Raw genomic sequence first — 22780 nt, forward strand, 5'->3', positions numbered from 1 at the left:
GGGTTCTGGAGAAGGCCGCCCGCAAATGAAAGAGTCTAGAAAAGTATTAATTCGGGGAAAATGGGGGGCCAGGCGGGAGCCCACCTCTAGGCGGAGGACTACCATTGCTCTGGCCTTGCTATCTCTTTTCTATCTCTTTTATTAAGGTTATGAGATACACCCATATCCTTTAGGCAGGAAATTCCAATAATAGACAATTAGCAATAATTTACATAAGACTAAAAGGTGGAGGCTGCTTTAACTACCAATGTCTCCACTAAACAATGAGTGATTAGCTCCAACCATTCAGAGCAATTAAGGTTGACCAGCCTTCCAGATTCCCTTTCCACATTTCCCTTTTAGTGACAATGACCGGTTTCCTGCAGAGAGGGACTGGTGGATTGAACTGGAATGGCAAGTAGCATAGTCTGACCCTTTTTCACCAGCCCTTTCCCTAGATGCTATGGTTCTCTTTTGTCTTAGAAGAGATCCCCTCCCGGAACCTCTGAAGTTTTGTATTCATGTGTTCCTACATGATAGGGTAAAGGTGATAATTCCCCATCCCCTTAAATCACTTTCATATTGGAACCAATTGAGAAACAGATGTAGGAATAGGACAGATGGAGATCAGAAGAGCAACTATATTATTGCCAAAATTAGACGGTTGTGGCACAGATCTCCAGTTCAACTGTGTTTTCTTTCTTTCTTTCTTTCTTTCTTTCTTTCTTTCTTTCTTTCTTTCTTTCTTTCTTTCTTTCTTTCTTTTTAATATATTTTATTGATTTTTCACAGAGAGGAAGGGAGAGGGATAGAGAGCTAGAAACATCGATGTGGAGAAACATTGACCAGCTGCCTCCTGCACTCCCCCTACCGGGTATGTGCCCGCAACCAATGTACATGCCCTTGACCGGAATTGAACCTGGGACTTTCAGTCCGCAGACCAACACTATCCATTGAGCCAAACCGGTTTCGGCTCAACTGTGTTTTCAAATAGTTTTCCCTGAGTGTAGGTGTTGGGAAAACCCGAGGGAGAGAGAGTCACTGCCTCATATCTGCCATGTCCCAGTGATGGAGGAGAGGGCAAGGCCCAGCCCTGGATCCTGAACCCTGATCCCTATGCTGTTGGCATGGAGGCAGAACCCGGCCAACCTCATCCTTCCAGAAAGGGGTGGGCCAGGCATGCCATCTGGTTCTTCCAAACGCACCAGTCAAAGCCAGCTTCCTCTTGCCCGCAGACTCTGCGGGTGTAAGGTGGAGCAGGTGACGGATGCAACTTTGCCTCAGCTTCCTGAATGCCACCGTTCCTACTTCCTGCCATCACATTAGGTTAGGTGGCTGGGCTGAATCCCCACACACCCATGTGGATGTCACCTTTTTGTCTCTTCAGTTGAGATTGCCAACTTCAGGCCTGCTCACCACCCAAGGGACTCCTTGGCCTCACATGCTTGTGGAAATGCCACCTTTTCCCTCTTCAGCTGACGTTAGCATTCACTGGCGCCTGGTCAGCAGGCATACCTTGTCTATAATCTCTTGAGTGTCCCCCTCCCCATTGGCTGGCGGTCTGGCCACTCTCCAACCTTCTTGCCTGTGGAGCCTAGATTTCAGCATCCTGGGCAGCCCTCTTTGGCATTATAGGTGTTTTCTACTTGCATCGAAGATGGCATTTCTGCTTTCTGTTTCTCATTTTCTGGGGTTGGTCGGTTTCAAGAGAAAAGGCATAACATTTAAATGCGTGAACCTAAACTGCCCCTGGAGTATTAATTTCAGTGAAGGAAGATGATAGCATTAGGACTGCAGCTTGTCTGATTTGCCAGGTAGCTGTCGGTTATTTGCGAGATCTAAAGATCGGATACATTGCCTTTTCCTGACCATGAACTAAGCTTTTGTACTAATTCTTTCTGCAGTTGTCCCTCACATTACTGATGCTGTCCAGGAGTGGGTTATGAATCAAGCCATGGTGCCAGTGGATGGTCACAAGGAGGAGCCCCAAATCTGTGTTATTGAGGTAAGCATGGGGTGTTTCTTTATAAGTTTACTAGAAGCCCAGCACACAAAATTGTGCAGCCCCACCCACCTGCGCTGGGCTTTGGTCGTTAAGGCGTAGGGCCACAGGCCTTTTATAATATAGATGTCCTTCTGGGTTTTAAATCATCTGATCTCTATTCATTCAACAAGTTTATAAAGAGGATATCCTGTGTGGCAGGCATGGGCTAGGAATAGATAGTTCCTGTCCTTGGGGTCCCACGTCAGTGGGCAAAGTTGGCATTAAACAGGTGAGTACTCCTGGGGTGGGTGTGCCGCAACCTGCATGCGGAGACATCAGTTGCATATAAAGTCAGTGTTAGGGCCTCCTGGGATGGGCAGTCTCTGGCCTTGAAGAGCCTGCAGACCTCCCTGTCTTCACACAACAGAATGTGTTCTAGCCGAAACTGGTTTAGCTCAGTGGATAGAGCATCGGCCTGTGGACTGAAAGGTCCCAGGTTCGATTCCGGTCAAGGGCATGTACCTTGATTGTGGGCACATCCCCAGTAGGGGGAGTGCAAGAGGCAGCTGATTGATGATTCTCTCTCATCGATGTTTCTAACTCTCTTTCCCTCTCCCTATCTCTCTGTAAAAAATCAAATATATTTAAAAAAAAAAAGAAAAGAAAAGAATGCATTCTAGTGAGTGTTATGTGAGAAGTGTTTGTAAAATGCATTGGGAGTAGAGAGACAGACTTATGGAAGTTTAATGGTAGAGGTGATTTGGAGGTGAGTATTAGCTGTTTAAAGAAAGAACATTGGGGGTGGGAGTGGAGTAAGAGACCAACCAAAGGACTTGTATGCATGCATGTAAGCATAACTAATGGACACAGACATTGGGGGTGAGGGCATGTGCTTGGGGTGGAAGTGGCTGGGGAGAGGTCAATGGGGGAAAAAGGAGACATATATAATACTTTAAACAATAAAGAATTTAAATAAAAAATGATACCATATACGGACAATCCAGTAAAGAAAAAAAGAATAAAGATATTTCCTACCAAAAAAAAAAAATATGATTTGTATTTAGAGTTCAGAAAATTTAATTGAAAATAGATTAATATTTACAAGTTCTTCCAAACATACTTCAGAAGTTTTCCAATAACTGAATTGAGTATTTTATTTTTTATTTTTATTTATTTTTTTTAAAAAGGGGGTCATTTCTTTTTTTTAAAATATATTTTATTGATTTTTTACAGAGAGGAAGGGAGAGGGATAGAGAGCTAGAAACATCGATGAGAGAGAAACATCGACAAGCTGCCTCTTGCACACCCCCTATTGGGGATGTGCCCACAACCAAGGTACATGCCCTTGACCGGAATCGAACCCAGGACCTTTTAGTCCACAGACCGACGCTCTATCCACTGAGCCAAACCGGTATCGGCTGAATTGAGTATTTTAAATTTTAATTAGCTAAAATAAATAAAATTTAAAATAAAAAAGAATATAATACAAGGTGGGGCAAAAATAGGTATACAGTTGTGAGTACATGAAATACAGTTTATTCTTGCCGAAACCGGTTTGGCTCAGTGGTAGAGCGTCGGTCTGCGGACTGAAAGGTCCCGGGTTCGATTCCGGTCAAGGGCATGTACCTTGGTTGCGGGCACATCCCCAGTAGGGGGTGTACAAGAGGCAGCTGGTCAATGTTTCTCTCTCATTGATGTTTCTAGCTCTCTATCTCTCTCCCTTCCTCTCTGTAAAATATCAATAAAATAAAAAAAAAAAAAAGAAATACAGTTTATTCTTGTATTATTTGTTTTTATATTATTTTTCCTTGCAAACAACTGTAAAGCTACTTATGCTCCACCCTGTATTTGAACTTGCCAGTTGTTCATGTTTCCCTTCCTATCAGTGTGCAGGTTGAGAATGATGTCCAGGCACCCTTATCTAAATGTCAGTTGATCTGATTGACAGGCAGGAGAATAGAATAATGAATAGCATAGTTCCTAGAGCCAGACTGCTCAAGTTCAAATTTCTGTGGTGACCCCTGAATGGTATATAGTTCAGTGGTTAGAGTCAGGAGCCATACTGCTTGCTTTCCTAGACCAGTTAGGTCACTTTCCAGCGGGGTGACCTTTGACAAGTTTGCTTATCTTCTCTGTGCCTCAATTAACTCATCTGTTAAATGAGGATAAAGACACTACTTAACTCATTGTTTTGAGAATTAAATAAGTCAGTATACTTAGTGCTTAGAATACTGTTGATCTATACTAATAGCATGTGCTCAAAAATTATTAGCCATTATTAAGGTGCCTGTGTGACATTTGGCAAATTACTTCTAAAAAATTCAGTGTAGTCATCTATAACAATATGATAATGTAATATTGTAATAATAACGGGTTGTTGTGAGGACTAAATGGGATAATATAAAGCATTTGGCAATGTCTGGCATTTAGGAAGTGCTTAATAAACATATATTAGCTATTATTGTCATTGTTAGCAGGTAGATAATGCAATCAACAAGGTCAATTTTGTTAATAGTAGAGGTGATAAATGTAACATAATGTGCTATACTAGCATATATTAACTACTAGAGGCCTGGTGCACGAAATTTGTGCACAGATGTGGTTCCCTAGGCCTGGCCTGTGATTGAAGCATGAGTATCTGGTGTGGAAGGGCAGGTCCCAGCTGACCTCTGGGCCCTGGGCCCCTGTGCACCCCTCCAACCCCTCCACCTGAGTCATGGTGTCTGGGTCCCCATGCAGAGATGCAGTGAGCACGACCAGATGCTGTGGGCCGGGGCACAGCCTAGGCCTCTGGGCAGCCCAGCAGTGCCGTATGGAAGCTTGGCGGGCAGTGCACTCTCTCCCAGCTGGCCTCACAGACCAACTCCTGAGCGGACTCATGCAGAGCCCGACTGGCCACTGTGGTCCTGGTGGCTATGGCCCGGCTCACCCAGAAGAGGCCATGCGGGTGTGGGGTGGGCTCCTTGTGGGTGCCCAGCACCTGAGCGCCCGATGCCAGTGCTGTGTTGCAGAAGCCCGCCATGTTCTGCACTGCCCCCAGGTGGTCAGCACACATCATAGCGAGCAGTTGAACTGGTGGAAGGACTGCCCGAGGGGACAATTTACATATTAGGCTTTTATTATATAGGATAGTGTACTACTTAATAGTATGGCTATAAACTTAATATAAATGCATAAGTATGCTCTACAAAGTTATTTCTCCCTTGATATTTCTTACTTTACAATTTATGAGGAAAGAGATAATTCTTACTTTACAATTTATGAGGAAAGATGTAATTCTGATAATTTTTAAAAATTGGAGTAGAGCTTGGCCGGCTTGGCTCAGTGGTTGAGCATCGACCTATGAACCAGGAGGTCCCAGGTTTGATTCCTGGTCAGGGCACATGCCTGGGTTGTGGGCTCCATCCCCAGTGAGGGGCGTGCAGGAGGCAGCTGATCAATAATTCTCTCTCATCATTGATGTTTCTCTCTTTCCCTCTCCCTTCCTCTCTGAAATCTAAAAATATATTTTAAAAAATTGGAGTATAACTTAAACACAGAGAGGTGCGCATATAGATGTATAGCTTGGTGAAGTTTCACAAACTAAACAAACCTGCATAATTAGGCTTACTTTTTTAAAAATATTTAAAATCTGCTGAAACCTGTTTGGCTCAGTGGATAGAGTGTTGGCCTGGGGACTGAAAGGTCCCAGGTTCGATTCCGGTCAAGGGCATATATGTTGGTTGCGGGCACATCCCCAGTAAGGGCTGTGCAAGAGGCAGTTGATTGATGTTTCTCCTTCATCAATGTTTCCAACTCTCTATCCCTCTCTCTTCCTCTCTGTAAAAAAATCAATAAAATGTATTAAAAAAATAGACCAAGACCGGTTTGGCTCAATGGATAGAGCATCGGCTTGGGGACTGAAGGGTCCCGGGTTCGATTCCGGTCGAGGGCATGTACCTTGGTTGCGGGCATATCCCCAGTAGGGGGTATGCAAGAGGCAGCTGATCGATGACTCTCTCACCGATGTTTCTAACTCTCTATCTCTCTCCCTTCCTCTCTGTACAAAATCAATAAAAATATAAAAAAAAAATAAAAAAATAAAAATATTTAAAATCTAATACAGTGAGTAGTTTGCAAACAAATGGGGCAACAATACAGACAAACAGTGTAAGAAAAAGGCAGGTAAAAGCTCCAGGAAGACACCATCTGCCACGAAAACAGCTGTCACCAGGGCGTAGCGGGACTTGACAGTAAAGGAGACTTACGCGGTCACTCTGTTTATTGATTTTCAGTTTTCTGAGTCAATCCCAGGATGCATTAGAGAAGCCTTAAAAGCAGGGATATAAATGTCATCAGCTTTCAAAAAACAATTCATGATGTAGAGGGGCTAGAGGGGAAGGAGGGAGATAAGAACCCAAGTTTACGCTGTGATGCAGCCACAGATACTGTTACTATGGTCAGGCCCTGCTCAATGACGGGGATGCATTCTGTACGTTTTTAGACATTCGTCGTCAGGCAATTTGTTTGTTGTGCGAATACCATGGAGTGCACTTGCACACACATAGATGGTACAGCCGACTACACACCTGTGGCACAGCCTATTGCTCTAGCTACAGGCCTGCACAGCCTGTAACTATGAAACAACACGAGATTACATCAAGGACAAGAAAAAATGATGCAATCAAGAAACCCAGTAGCCGAAGCCGGTTTGGCTCAGTGGTAGAGCGTCGGTCTGCGGACTGAAAGGTCCCGGGTTCGATTCCGGTCAAGGGCATGTACATTGGTTGCGGGCACATCCCCGGTAGGGGGTGTGCAAGAAGCGGCTGGTCGATGTTTCTCTCTCATCGACGTTTCTAGCTCTCTATCTCTCTCCCTTCCACTCTGTAAAAATTCAATAAAATATATTAAAAAAAAAAAAAGAAACCCAGTAAACACGAAATGTATGAGGCTGCTGTTGACATAACACAACATTGTGTTTTATAGCAAACACTTTAAAAAATATATATACTTTATTGATTTTTTTTTTTTTTTACAGAGAGGAAGGGAGAGAGAGAGAAACATCGTTGAGAGAGAAACATTGATCAGCTGCCTCCTGCATACTCCCTACTGGGGATGTGCCTACAACCAAGGTACATGCCCTTGGCTGGAATCGAACCCGGGACCTTTCAGTCTGCAGGTCGACCAGTTAGGGCACAGCAAACATTTTTTATAAGTAGAAAGTGTAGACTCGAAAATAACAATAAAAACTCTAGTGTACTAAATACATAAACCAATGACATAGTTCGTTATTACCATTATCAAGTATTTTGTACTATACCTAATTGTGTGTGTAACATAATTTAACATCTGTATGCACTACAAAGTGATTACTCCTGAAGTCTAGTTACTATCCATCACCCCTTCACCCCTTTGTTCACTTCATGCCCCCTTGTCCTCTGGTAACCACTGGTCTATTTTCTGTCTTTATAGGTTTGTTTTTGTTTTATTTTTTTTATATGTGAGTTTTTTTTCATATGAGTGAGGTATTTGCCTTTTCCCTTTTGCCTTATTTCACTTAGCGTAATACCCTCAAGGTCCATCCATCTTATCACAAATAGCAAGATTTTATTTTTTTTTAATAGCTGAGTAGTATTCAACTGTGCCTGTAGATCCATTCATTCATTGACCAATCCTTTTAGTTTTTATAGGTGAAAGAATAGAATTTTCTAAAGATTATTAACTTAATCACAAAAAAAGTTCCAAATGGTCATGTGTATGAATGTTTTTGTCGTTTTATTTTCTGATTCTGCTCTTTTTAAAAAATCTACATTTACAATGATATACATGAGTATGTAAAAGTAACTTACGGTGTTATAAGTCAGGTTAGTGGTGACCTTTGGAGGGGAGGGAGGTAGTGATTGGAAGGGGGCAGAAGGAGGGTTTCTGGGATGCTGATAATGTAATTCTATTTCTTGACTTTGGTGATGGCTAAACTGAGAAATTTCTTCAAGATGTATGTACACTTAACGATTTGCACATTTTTTCAGGTATATTATACATTAAAAAAACGTACGTTTAAAATAATAACCACAGAAAAGAGAAGGGGAAATAATTTTTTAATGTAATTGAATGCCCCCAAACTTCATTAAAATATAAGCTTGATTTGACCTTGGGACTGAGCCTTTAAAAAAAAAAATAGTTGGGTTTATTTTGTGTGTGTGTGTGTGTGTGTGTGTGTGTGTGTGTGTTTAATTTTAGAGAGGAAGGGAAGAGAGAGAGAGAAACATCAATGATGAGAGAGAATCACTGATCAGTTGCCTCCTTGCTCTAGGGATTGAGCTTGCAGCCCAGGTATATGCCTTGACAGGGAATCAAACCATGACCTCCTCGTTCATAGGTCATTGCTCAATCCCTGAGCCACACTGGCTGGGAGGGATGAGTCTTCTTAACACTTCTTTTTTATCTCAGCTTTTCGAGCCATTGTTTTTTTTAGAATCATCTGTGAACAAAGCTTTTATATTTCACTAGAGGCCTGGTGCATGAAATTTGTGCACGGATAGGGTCCCTAGGCCTGGCCGGTGATCATGGCGAATCAGGTTCCTGCTTCCCCACCTCCTCCTTCCCTTGCTACCTGCACACCGCCTCCTTTCCTCATTCCCTCAGTACCTCACAGCTGCCACTGGTTGCCCGCCATGTTCTGCACCACCCACTGGTGGTCAGCACACATCATAGCAAATGATTGAACTCCTGGTCTCCTGGTCGAATTCCCAAGGAGACACTTTGCATATTAGCCTTTTATATATATAGATTCTGTGGCTGACACATCTGACTCATTATTTTACAAGTCACATGCTATAGAGTCAGACTCTAATTGTTAGATTCCACTTGAAATAAAAAATTTTCAATGATATATCAAAGTAAACCAAAGTTGCCATCTCAAAAAACAACCAGCAAACATGTCAGGCCTGTACCTGCATGATGTTCAATGTTTTCCATATCCGTATTCTCAATTTTTAAACTTCTGCTCTTGAGTTGATTTCTTTGGCTTAATAAACATTAATTAAGCACGTCAATATGTACGAGCTCCATGATAGCTGTGAATATGATGAAACGATGACTTGTGCTTCCAGGACTTAATGTCTCAATTTTTAATTTCATGGAAACAGATAAACTGTGCCAACTTGTCCCTGGAAAAACTCCTTCTTTTCCATATAACCCTGATGTTTATATTTGCTTATTGGACACTAGGTCAGACATACTTTTGGGTTTAAGTTGTGCACAACATTTGTGTGCATGTATGATTTAAGCTTTCAAAGAACCGCCAAAGCTAAGTTTTAGTTTTAAGGGTATAGAAGCATTTTTGCACTGAGGTCTCGATTTCTTAGACCTGTGGAGCTGACAGGCTGTGTTCATGTTAGTGCAGGTTGTCTAAGCATGAACCTGAAATAATTGATGCATGGTTTAAAGGAATAAAGGTTCTTTCTCTCCTTCCTCCCTCCATCTTTCTCCTTCCTTCCTTCCCAAAAAAGAAGACTCCTTTCCTTAAAGGCAAAATGGATATTACACATCTCATAAATTTGCTGTTGCTTCAATTGAAGCTTTGCATAGATTTTAAACTATTGTTATGGGTGCTATTTCCCCTATTGTGTGGGGGAATAATTAACTTAGTACTGTTCTACTAATATGATAATGGCGAGCCAGAGAAGTGGTAAATGGGACCCTCCAAATAGATGGAGAGAGTGCAGTACCACTGCTTGCCACGTGAGGGCAGAATCAGATAATATTTCAAGTTTTGCTTCCCTTTCCGGATTTCCTGTTGACTCCCAGTCCGCCCCCATCAGAAAAGGGAGATGTCGCCTTAAGGTTTCCTTTAATGCAGACCTCTTTCCCCCCCCCCCCCCCTAATTCTTTTTCTCTCCCATTAGATTCTGCTGCATTGTTGTTAATGAGCACTTACACCCTTCACCTCCTGCCAGTTTCCTGATTGCATGTGATCTTTCTTGGATGTTCATAATTAAGATTGTCATTCTTTTATAGAATTACCATATCATTTTGTCTGTTCCATACCCAGGAAACTTGAATTTTAATTATGTTTTTGTTATCTGAGTTAAAGAAGAATTTCTTTTGTAGCAAGGAAATCCTGAAACTTCTCAGTTTGATTCCGTTGTAATTATGAAAACAGGTACTAGAATTCTGTTACCTAGGGCTTATATTGAATTTTGAGACCCTCTGACCTGTCCTGACCACTAACCTGAGCTCCCAGTGCGGCATGTATGTGCTGGATTTGTGCTGGAGATAAGGCAGGCACGCTCCTGCCCTCATGGGGCTTGCAGTTTGCTGGGTAGAGAGACAAGAAACAAGGACACCAATAAAACAATGGTCCCTTGTACTGAATTATCAGGAAAGGCACAGGCAGGGGACTGTGACAGGGAGCATCGAGAGTGTGGCTGCCTTAGGTGGGTGGTTAGGGTCTGGCTTTCTGAGGAGGACATAGCTCCCTGGGTTGCAGCATAAAAGGGAGCTAGATGAAGAAGGGGTAGAAGGAGAGTGAACCCATCTGAGAGGCCAGTGGGGCGGAAGTACAGAGCGAGAGGTTGGGGCGGGGGAGTAGGGAGGTGGGCATGAGATGGAGATCTGTGCAAGGGCCAGATCAAGAAGTTGCCTTTAGCCCTGACTGGTTTGGCTCAGTGGATAGAACGTTGGCCTGTGGACTGAAGGGTCCCAGGTTCGATTCCGGCCAAGGGCATGTGCCTTGGTTGTGGGCACATCCCTAATGGGTAGTGTGCAGGAGGCAGCTGATTGATGTTTCTAACTCTCAATCCCTCTCCCTTCCTTTCTGTAAAAAATTAATAAAATATATTTTTTTAAAAAAGAAAAGAAAAAAAAAGAAGGGCTTTTGTTGGCTGTATAAGAGTTTAGGCTTTATTTTTATTTATTTTAAAATATATTTTATTGATTTTTTTACAGAGGAAGGGAGAGGGATAGAGAGTTAAAAACATCGATGAGAGAGAAACGTTGATCAGCTGCCTCCTGCACGCCCCCCACTGGGGATGTGCCTGCAACCAAGGTACATGCCCTTGACCAGAATTGAACCTGGGACCTTTCAGTCTGCAGTCCGACACTCTATCCACTGAGCCACACCGGTTTCGGCTAGGCTTTATTTTTAGTGAAGCAGTGTGTTACTCTAAGCAAGGGGGCCATATTTTGAGTTTTTTAAAGGTCATTATGCTGGTGTGTGACACATGATTTGATTGTAGGACAGGAGAAAGTAGAAGCTGAGGGCCCTTAAGATTGGGGGTCTGCCACCTCTTTTTAAAAAAAAAATATATTTTATTGATTTTTTTACAGAGAGGGAGAGAGAGGGATGGATATCTAGAAACATCGATGAGAGAGAAACATCGATCAGCCGCCTCCTCACACCCCCCACTGAGGATGTGCCCACAACCAAGGTATATGCCCTTGACCGGAATCGAACCTGGGACCTTTCAGTCCGCAGGCCGACGCTCTATCCACTGAGCCAAACCGGTTTAGACTGCCACCTCTTTTTGTAAAGGGCCAGATAAAAAAATACGTTTAGCTTTGCCAGTGGGAGAGTCTTTTTCCTTTTCTTTTTTTTTTAAATATATATTTTATTGATTTTTTTACAGAGAGAAAGAGAGAGGGATAGAGTTAGAAACATCGATGAGAGAGAATCATTGACCAACTGCCTCTTGCACGCCCCCTACCGGGGATGTGCCCGCAACCAAGGTACATGCCCTTGGACCAGAATCGAACCCAGGACCTTTCAGTCCACAGACCGACGCTCTATCCACTGAGCCAAACCGGTTTTGGCAGGGAGAGTCTTTTTCAATGTCAACAGCTACTTAAGCCTGCCCTTGTCATGTGAAGGCAGCTATAGGCAGTATGTAAATGAATGGGCATAGCTGTGTGCCAATAAAATTTTATATATAAAACCAGGCAGTAGGCCATGGTTTGCCACCCTCTGGTTTAGATTATTGCAGTAATCCTGGCAAAAGATGCAGTAATCCTAGCTTGAACCAGTGAGTGGGTAGAGATGCTATTTGCTAAGATGAAAAAGCACCCAGCAAAACAGGCCCAGAGGTGATGGACCCGGGGTTCAGTTTGGGATGTGGTAAGTTTGGGTAATTATTATTATTTTTATTTTTAAAATATATTTTATTGATTTTTTTTTTTCAGAGAGGAAGGGAGAGGAATAGAGAGTTTGAAACATCAATGAGAGAGAAACATCAATCAGTTGCCTCCTGCACACCTCCTACTGGGGATGTGCCCCCAACCAAGGAACATGCCCTTGATCGGAATCGAACCTGGGACCCTTGAGTCCGCAGGCTGACGCTCTATCCACTGAGCCAAACCGGTTAGGGCTAGAGAATTAATTTTAAAATCCATGTGAGTCTTTTAGTATTTAAATATGGTGAGGATGAAGGGGTTAAGATGACTTTGATCCCAGTCTAAAGTAAAATGCTTAAGTAACTATTAAAAGCACATTATATATTAAGTTAACATTTATCAAAGGATTATATTAACAGGAATATTCTCAGGGCTTTTTGTACTGCTTGTTTTAGAAAACCAGTATGTTTAATTCTAACCATACTACCATTATAAGGAGACTGTTCAGATGCATGCAGGTGTGTGTGTGTGTGTGTGTGTGTGTGTGTGTGTTTGTTCCTTCATGGAGAGAGAGACAGAATGAGACACACAGAGAGTTAGAGTGACACAGAGAATGCTCACTATTTCACACCAGGAAGAGCCAGGTGGCTCTATATTCTGGAACTTTCTGTCTGCTAATGAATTGCCTTCTCTTTTCTTAAAGCCCTCCATTTTATTTTAACATTTCCAGTCTTTTATATATATATTGATTTTTTTACAGAGGGAAGAGAGACAGAGAGAGAGTTAGAAACATCTATGAGAGAGAAACATCGATCAGCCGCCTCCTGCACACCCCCCACTGAGGATGTGCCTGCAACCAAGGTACATGCCCTTCACCAGAATCGAACCTGGGACCTTTCAGTCCGCAGGCCGACTCTCTGTCCACTGAGCCAAACTGGTTTCGGCAACATTTCCAGTCTTTTTTTTTTTTTTTTTTAATAAGTTTTTATTTTTCATATTATTACAAATGTTCCTTCCCCCCCCCCCCCCACCATTGCTCTCCTCCACCAGGTTCCCACCCCACCCTCTGCCCTTTCCCCTCTCCCCATTGTCCTCATCCATAGGTGCACAGTTTATGTTCAGTCTCTTCCCACGCCCCCCTCTCCCCTTTTCCCCAAGAATCGTCAGTTCACTCCCCTTCCATACCTCTGATTCTATTATATTCAACAGTTAATATTGTTCATCAGATTTTTTTAATTTCCTTGGTTTTTAGATTCACTTGTTGATAATTACGTATTTGTTGTTCATAATTTTTATCTTTGTTTACTTTCTCTTCTGAAAGAACCCCCTTCAGCAATTCATATAATTCTGGTTTGGTGGTGATGAACTCCTTTAGCTTTTTTTTATTAGTGAAGCTCTTTATCTGGCCTTCGATTCTGAGTGATAGCTTTGCTGGGTAGCTTATTTTTGGCTGTAGGTTCTTGCTATTCATCACCTTGAATATTTCTTGCCATTCCCTTCTGGCCTGCATGGTTTCTGTTGAGAAGTCAGCTGACAATCGTATAGGTGCTCCTTTATAAGTTACTACCTTCTTTGCTCTTGCTTCTTTTAATATTCTCTCTTTATCTTTTGCTCTTGGAATTTTAATAATGATGTGTCTCGGTGTGGTCCTCTTTGGATTCCTTTTGTTTGGAGTTCTGTGCGCTTCTTGGACTTGTAAGTCAAATTCTTTCACCAGGTGGGGGAAGTTTTCTGTCACTATTTCTTTCAGTATGTTTTCGATATCTTGCTCTCTCTCATCTTCTGGAACCCCCATAATTCTGATGTTGGTTCGCTTGAAGTTGTCCCAGAGGTTTCTAACATTATCTTCAATTTTCTGGATTCTCTTGCCTTCTAGCTTCTGGGGAGGAGTGTCTTCTGGCTCTTTATGTTCCAAATCTTTGACTTGATTCTTGCGATCTTCCCTTCTGTTTTTAGGACTCTGTAGAATATTTTTTATTTCAGACAATGTATTCTTTATTTCTTGTTGATCCCTTATCATTTCTTGTTGACTCCTTATTAATTCTAGTTGATCTCTTTTCATATCCTCATAGGCCTTATCCATCTTTTCTAGGAAATTCCTGAAAAACCTTATAAGCGTAGATTTGAACTCTATATCCAGACGCTTTTTGTCCTCCATTTCTTTCGTTTGTGATCTATTTTGTTGTCGCATTTCGCAGTTACAGATGGGACGGGGTTTCAGGGTGGAGCCTGCAGCTTTGGCTTCCGTCAGCCCCGCCCTATGCGGGTCCTTCAGTGCTCGCTGCCGGCGCCTCTGAGAGAAAGGTGCCCTCGATTTTCGCCTGCTGCCAAACAGTCTATGCTCTCCCACAATGAGCCCGGTATTGGGGTTCAGTTCAGTTGGAAGTGGAGTTGGAGGTGGCGTTCACAGCAGTCTGGAGCCCCAGTCTCCTTCCCGTCAGGGCAATCCCGCGGCACAGCCGGCCGGCCCTTCTCTGGGGGCAGTGTGCGCGCCTCCGGGACCTCCTTTCTCCGCTACCCCGGGGTTCCGACTTACAGCCCAGCTCCCTATGGCTGAGCCTGAGTCCCCGGGGTCTGGCCCAGAACTGGGGTTCAGAGCAGTCAGGGGCCCAGCACAGTCGGAGTTTTCTCTCCTTCCCGCTAGGGAACGCCCGCCAGGCACTCGGCCTCCCTCCTCTCCGGCTCCGTCCTCTCCGCGCGCTGCGTGTCTCCGTACCTTGGGCTTTTACAGCTCCTCCGCGCTTCCTTCTGGTTTTCTCCTTGCTTCTTGTTGTAGGATTTCCAGTCAGTCGACTTTCCTGTAGTTCTGGGTAATGTCCATTTTATATTTTAGTTGTATTTTATTAAAATTGTTGTGTGCGGCTGCGGCTAGTTGCCTACCCGAGCAGCCATCTTGGATTCTCCTTCGACTGCCACCTCTTTTTGTAAAGGGCCAGATAAAAAAATACGTTTAGCTTTGCCAGTGGGAGAGTCTTTTTCTTTTTCTTTTTTTTTTTTTTTTTAAATATATATTTTATTGATTTTTTTACAGAGAGAAAGAGAGAGGGATAGAGTTAGAAACATCGATGAGAGAGAATCATTGACCAACTGCCTCTTGCACGCCCCCTACTGGGGATGTGCCCGCAACCAAGGTACATGCCCTTGGACCGGAATCGAACCCGGGACCTTTCAGTCCACAGACCGACGCTCTATCCACTGAGCCAAACCGGTTTTGGCAGGGAGAGTCTTTTTCAATGTCAACAGCTACTTAAGCCTGCCCTTGTCGTGTGAAGGCAGCTATAGGCAGTATGTAAATGAATGGGCATAGCTGTGTGCCAATAAAATTTTATATATAAAACCAGGCAGTAGGCCATGGTTTGCCACCCTCTGGTTTAGATTATTGCAGTAATCCTGGCGAAAGATGCAGTAATCCTGGCAAAAAATGCAGTAATCCTAGCTTGAACCAGTGAGTGGGGAGAGATGCTATTTGCTAAGATGAAAAAGCACCCAGCAAAACAGGCCCAGAGGTGATGGACCCAGGGTTCAGTTTGGGATGTGGTAAGTTTGGGTAATTATTATTATTTTTATTTTTAAAATATATTTTATTGTTTTTTTTTTTTTTTTTTTTCAGAGAGGAAGGGAGAGGAATAGAGAGTTTGAAACATCAATGAGAGAGAAACATCAATCAGTTGCCTCCTGCACACCTCCTACTGGGGATGTGCCCCCAACCAAGGAACATGCCCTTGATCGGAATCGAACCTGGGACCCTTGAGTCCGCAGGCCGACGCTCTATCCACTGAGCCAAACCGGTTAGGGCTGGGTCATTATTGATCAATCCGAGATGCAAAAGCTGGCTGCAACACCCAGATCATTCCACTTAGTGTTTAAATTTTATTCCTGATTATTGTTTTTTAGTTCTGCCGTATTTCCCCTTCCTAACTTCTGAGCTCCTTAGGAACATGTCTTAAAGTCTTCCAGCACCTCATTTATAGTGTTGACTATGTAGTATGTGCTCAAATGCTAGAGAATTAATTTTATTTTATTTTATTTTTTAAAAAAATATATTTTATTGATTTTTTTACAGAGAGGAAGGGAGAGAAATAGAGAGTTAGAAACATCGATGAGAGTCACTGATCAGCTGCCTCTTGCACGCCCCCCACCGGGGATGCGCCCGCAACCAAGGTACATGCCCTTGACCGGAATCGAACCTGGGACCCTTCAGTCCGCAGGCTGACGCTTTATCCACTGAGCCAAACCGGTTTTGGCTAGAGAATTAATTTTAAAATCCATGTGAGTCTTTTAGTATTTAAATATGGTGAGGATGAAGGGGTTAAGATGACTTTGATCCCAGTCTAAAATAAAATGCTTAAGTAACTATTGAAAGCACATTATATATTAAGTTAACATTTATCAAAGGATTATATTAACAGGAATATTCTCAGGGCTTTTTGTACTGCTTGTTTTAGAAAACCAGCATGTTTAATTCTAACCATACTACCATTATAAGGAGACTGTTCAGATGCATGCAGTTGTGTGTGTGTGTTTGTGTGTGTGTGTGTGTGTGTGTGTGTGTGTGTGTGTTCCTTCATGGAGAGAGAGACAGAATGAGACACACAGAGAGTTAGAGTGACACAGAGAATGCTCACTATTTCACACCAGGAAGAGCCAGGTGGCTCTATATTCTGGAACTTTCTGTCTGCTAATGAATTGCCTTCTCTTTTCTTAAAGCCCTCCATTTTATTTTAACATTTCCAGTCTTATATATATATATTGATTTTTTTACAGAGAGGAAGAGACGGAGAGAGAGTTAGAAACATCGATGAGAGAGAAACATCAATCAGCTGCCTCCTGCACACCCCCCACTGAGGATGTGCCTGCAACCAAGGTACATGCCCTTCACCAGAATCGAACCTGGGACCTTTCAGTCCGCAGGCCGACTCTCTGTCCACTGAGCCAAACCGGTTTCGGCAACATTTCCAGTCTTGATGACATGAAAGGTTAACAGCTTTATAATGACCACCCCCCCCCCCCTTTTTTTGGAGTGTGTGTGTGGTAATTGACTAGTATGTATAATCCAAGTGAATCAATGATAGCATGACTCGTTTATTTAATGTTATCCATATCTTCAGGCAGAGAGATATCTTATAAACACGGATTAGACCATCCTGAAAGCCCTCCTCGCCCTTGCTTTCTTACCCCCTTCTTGAGGCTTTGCTAACTCCCTTTCCTGTTTACCTGACTGTGTTACACTCCATCTATTCTTTTTTTTTTTTTTTGGAACAAAAAATAATCTTTCTATAAACTGTTAATAGATACCTAAATACAATATGGCTTTTAAAATGAAATCATGTGTTGCCGGGACTGGTTTGGCTCAACGGATAGAGCGTCGGCTTGGGGACTAAAGGGTCCCGGGTTCGATTCCGGTCAAGGGCATGTACCTTGGTTGCGGGCATATCCCCAGTGGGGGGTGTGCAAGGGGCGGCTGATTGATGACTCTCTCTCACGATGTTTCTAACTCTCTATCTCTCCCTTCCTCTCTGTACAAAATCAATAAAATATATTTAAAAAAAATAAAAAAAATAAAATGAAATCATGTGTCTATACTTGTATTTATAAAGATAAGTGTACTAATCAAAAGTTATACAACATTGGCCGGGCCCGTTTTGGCTCAATGGATAGAGCGTCGGCTTGGGGACTGAAGGGTCCCGGGTTTGATTCCGGTCAAGGGCATGTACCTTGGTTGCGGGCATATCCCCAGTAGGGGGTGTGCAAGAGGCAGCTGATCGATGACTCTCTCATCGATGTTTCTAACTATCTCTCTCCCTTCCTCTCTGTATAAAATCAATAAAATATATTTAAAAAAAAAAGTTATACAACATTGACAGCTAATCCAAATGCAAACAAAGATATTCTGAATTCTGTTTCATTGAGCATAAAAAACCACCAATCTTTTAGTTCTCTTCTTGTACATTATTCTGTATCCACATCCTCTGCATCTGATTGGATCCCTGGATTTTATTTCATTTTTCTGCGTGACATTCATTGGCTGCTGCTTTGGGAGTTGGACGTCCTTTGGGTGTCCATTGTTAATCCTTAGCACCGACACACTCCTCTCTCTGCAATTACAGACTACAGCACCTATTTTTTTTTTTTAAACTTTGTTGTTGACACTATTATAGATGTCCTCATTTCCCTCTTTGCCCACCTGCATATCCCTTCTTATTTTCTAGTCTCCATTTTCTCTTCCTTTTGCTTCATCTCCCTTTATTTTATTAAAAAATATTTTTATTGACTTCAGAGAGGAAGGGAGAGGAAGAGGGAGAGAGAGAGAAACATCAATAATGAGAGAGAATCATGGATCGGCTGCTTCCTGCATGCCCCACACTGGGGACTGAGCCCACAACCCGGGCATGTGCCCTGACCAGGAATTGAACCGTGACCTGGCTCATAGGTCGATGCTCAACTACTGAACCACAGTGGCTGGACCAATTTATATTATTTCTAATTGGAAAAAACAATTCGGTTTTTAAACAGCCATCTGGAACGAAGTTCGAGAAATGAGGTTCCACTGTATTTACAAACGTCTGTTCTTGTGTCACCCTAGATTTCTGCTTAGCTTATTAAGACGTTTTCTATTAGTCTGTGTAACGTGGAAGATCACTTGTGTCTTTTTTTCCATTTCCAGTTGGGTGGCACCATCGGAGACATTGAAGGAATGCCGTTTGTGGAAGCATTCAGACAATTTCAGTTTAAAGCCAAAAGAGAGAATTTCTGCAATATCCATGTCAGCCTTGTCCCACAGGTGAGCTTTCCAGATAAGTATAGAGAGCAACTTCTCTAAGTCTTCCTATGACATTCTGTTTATTCCGTATTTTATTTAATTTAAAAAAATATATATTGCCGAAACCGGTTTGGCTCAGTGGTAGAGCGTCGGTCTGTGGACTGAAAGATCCCAGGTTCGATTCCGGTGAAGGGCATGTACATTGGTTGCGAGCACATCCCCAGTAGGGGGTGTGCAGGAGGCAGCTGGTCGATGTTTCTCTCTCATCGACGTTTCTAGCTCTCTATCCCTCTCTCCTCCTCTCTGAAAAAATCAATAAAATATATTAAAAAAAATAAAAAAAAATATATATATTTTATTGATTTTTACAGAGAGGAAGGGAGAGGAATAGAGAGTTAGAAACATCAATCAGCTGCCTTCTGCACACCCCCTACTGGGGATGTGCCCGCAACCAAGGTACATGCCCTTGACTGGAATCGAACCAGGGACCTTTCAGTCTGCAGGGCGACGCTCTATCCACTGAGCCAAACCGGTTTTGGATTATTCCGTATTTTAGCTGGGGATCCATACGCTATCCAGGAGAGCGAAATGCCCAAGGTACTAACAGTGACCCATTTCTTTTCAGCCCAGTGCTACCGGAGAACAAAAAACCAAACCCACACAAAACAGTGTTCGTGCGCTGAGGGGCTTGGGCCTGTCTCCTGATCTGGTGAGTTACAGAGAATGGGGAAATTTCTTGGCAATAGCACCTCCATTTCTTAATCTATAACATCATTCAAGTCCTTTCTAGCTCCCAAGTGCTTCCTATTACATTGGCCTTTTGGTATCTGGGGTCCAGAGAAGGGTATTTCCTCATCCCTAGGGTCAATGCACACATTTCTGGATTGGCCATCGGTTCTTCTCAGGCCCTCCTCTGATTGGCCACATGACACCTGGTCAAGTGCAATGTCCTGTCATTTTGTATGGTCCCTGCGTCCTTGAGAGTGAGGTGTGGGACCTTGGAGGTTTTCCCGTGACCCTACTAGGATGGGCTATTACTGCTCTTATTTATAGTAGGTAATCCAGTTATTACCAGTAGTCTAGATCAGGGGTCAGCAAGTAAGGACCTGTAGGCCTGTTTCCTGGAAAGAAATTAAAATATATATATATATATATATTTTATTGATTTTTTTTTTTTTTTTATAGAGAGGAAGAGAGAGGGATAGAGTTAGAAACATCGATGAGAGAGAAACATCGATCAGCTGCCTCCTGCACACCTCCTGTTGGGGATATGCCCGCAACCAAGGTACATGCCCTTGACCAGAATTGAACCTGGGACCTTTCAGTCCGCAGGCCAGTGCTCTATCAACTGAGCCAAACCGGTTAGGGCATGGAAAGAAATTTTTAAGACTTTTAAAATTGTAAATAAAGTTTTATGGGAACACGATACCATCCATTGTTTACATTTGTTTATATCTGCCTTTGCACCACATTAGCACAACTGAGTAGTTAGGACAGTGACTGCATGGCCTGCAAAACCTAAACTATTTACCATCTGGCCCTTTAGAGGAAAAGTTTGCCAACCCTGGGCTAGCTCTGTTCTTGTATTTAAAAAAAAATATTTTATTGATTATTTTTTACAGAGAGGAAGGGAGAGAGATAGAGAGTTAGAAACATCGATGAGAAAGAGACATCTGTCAGCTGCCTCTTGCACACCCCCTCCTGGGGATGTGCCCACAACCAAGGTACATGCCCTTGACCGGAATCGAACCTGGGACCTTCCAGTCCGCAGGCTGACGCTCTATCCACTGAGCCAAACCGGTTTCTGCTGTTCTTGTATTTTTTATGTTTTTTAAAATATATATTTTTATTGGTTTTAGAGAGGAAAGGAGAGAGAGAGAGAGAGGGAGGGAGAGAGAGAGAGAGAGAGAAACATCAATGATGAGAGGGAATCATTGATCAGCTGCTTCCTGCACACCCCACACTGGGGACTGAGCCCACAACCCAGGCATGTGCCCTGACTGGGAATTGAACCGTGACCTCCTGGTTCATAGGTTGATGCTCAACCACTGAGCCACACTGGCCGAGCTGTATTTTTAAAGGAGTAACATTGGTGAGGCTTGGCTCTCCTTATGAGAGACACATTCACATTTCGAGTTCTCACTGGTAGAGTTGTGTTGGGTTGGACTATACTCGCTTATATTAGTGCTCAGGCGAGTTTCTAAAAGGTCAGTGGAATGCCCAAAATGATCATGTACAGACCTAGGCAAGTCTGTTGTAGCAAAAAGCAGTTTATCTGTGTCCTTCTGGAAACGAATGGCGGGGTGGCTAGCCGGTTCCTGCTTGCTGACCTGTGCATAACTGACTTTGACAGATCGTCTGCCGGAGCTCCAAGCCCATCGAAATGGCTGTGAAGGAAAAGATTTCCATGTTTTGTCATGTGAACCCTGAACAGGTTAGTGCTGCTCTTTAGATTTTATTGCCTCGCAGGTACTTCTGCTGATGCCAACGTTTTATGCCTCTTAAATCATCATATTACTTTTCACAGCATTTATGAAAACTCATATCCAGCCACGGCTCCCTGGCCTTTAAGTGAACAATCTTGAGACCCCTGATTCCTTAGATAGCGTGCATGTTTCTTTGCATAACTGCTCCTCAAGTTGTAGGTACAAAATTAGCTGGGCTTTTTAACTCGAAGTCAAATCTCTAGAGAGAGAACCACGCCTACTTATATCTTTTAAAAAAAATATATTTTATTGATTTTTTTTTTACAGAGAGGAAGGGAGAGGAATAGAGAGTTAGAAACATTGATGAGAGAGAAACATCCATCAACTGCCTCCTGCGCACCCCCTACTGGGGTTCCTGCAACCAAGGTACATGCCCTTGACCGGAATCGAACCTGGGACCCTTGAGTCTGCAGGTTGACGCTCTGTCCACTGAGCCAAACCGGTTAGGGCTATTATCATCTCTTCCCCTTGTCTTTCTTGGACAGTGGTCGGCAAACTCATTGGTCAGCAGAGCCAAATATCAACAGTAGAACAATTGAAATTTCTTTTGAGACTCGGAAACTGACTTCTGCACATGGGCCACGAAGTTCCAATGGCACTGTAGGTGTGCGCCCACACATGGTATTTTGTGGAAGAGCCATACTCAAGGGGCCATAGAGCTGCAAGTGGCTCATGAGCCACAGTTTGCCATCCACTGGTCTAGGACACTGACTGCTTTCACTCGATTTCTCCTTGTATCTGCTACAACTTAACTCACCGCAAAGCACACATGTTGACACTCATCCTATCACTTCTGATTATATCAGCGGCCTCAGTTCAGTTCGTTGCTATGGAAGCTGTACCAGGGTTTGGGCTTAGGTCCTCTGTCCTGCCAGACTTCCCACCTTGGGATCTGAGAGTTAGCTTTTCTTTTTTCTTTCATTTTCTTATCTGTCTCTTGTTTGCAGTAAGGCTCAGGCACAAGGGACCAGAGTGGGCTATAATTGAAAAAGTGATAATACCCAGTGCTCAGGAAGAGAGAGGTTTAGCAGAAACCTTTTGTTTGCTTCAGATAAGCTCTGAGTTCTCTGCAGCCTAAAAGCCACCTAATCAGATTTCTGTATCTCAGGGGGCAGTTTGATGAAGAACCCACTGTTCGATGCTTACTTAGGGTCAGTGCATAAGTCGGTACTGCTCTGAAAATGTGCTGGCAGGTTTGGTGGGCCCCCTGTGTTTTTAATGTCGTCAAGCCATTTTGATTTTGTTCAATTTGTTTTTTGTATTTTCCTATTGGTCAGTTGTATTTTGTGTGTGTGTTAAACACATATAACCTGGTTTCCTAAATAGAAGGAGAATGTAAGGACATCTAAGTGTGAGTTGTTTTTTTTTGAGCCAAATTGACAAGTGCCAGGAAGCAAGATCTCAAATACTCTGGAGGACAGGTTTTTTGTTGTTTGTTTGTTTTCAATATGTTTTTATTAATTTCAGGTATAGAAAAGGAGG

General features: G+C 42.9%; 1 protein-coding gene across 5 annotated transcripts in view; it reads left to right on the plus strand.

Annotated features, from left to right (window-relative positions):
• CTPS2 (CTP synthase 2) overlaps positions 1-22780 on the plus strand; it is a 123916-nt gene that overhangs the window by 8799 nt on the left and 92337 nt on the right. For all 5 annotated transcript variants that reach the window (XM_084869834.1, XM_084869832.1, XM_084869833.1 and 2 more), the window contains exons 4-7: positions 1884-1984; positions 18717-18833; positions 19438-19521; positions 21166-21246. In XM_084869834.1, coding sequence (XP_084725960.1) covers positions 1884-1984; positions 18717-18833; positions 19438-19521; positions 21166-21246 — 383 coding nt within the window. The remainder of the gene's footprint in view (positions 1-1883; positions 1985-18716; positions 18834-19437; positions 19522-21165; positions 21247-22780) is intronic.

The sequence above is a fragment of the Pipistrellus hanaki genome, assembly GCF_964339955.1.
Source record: "Pipistrellus hanaki genome assembly, chromosome: X".
NCBI lineage: Eukaryota > Metazoa > Chordata > Mammalia > Chiroptera > Vespertilionidae > Pipistrellus > Pipistrellus hanaki.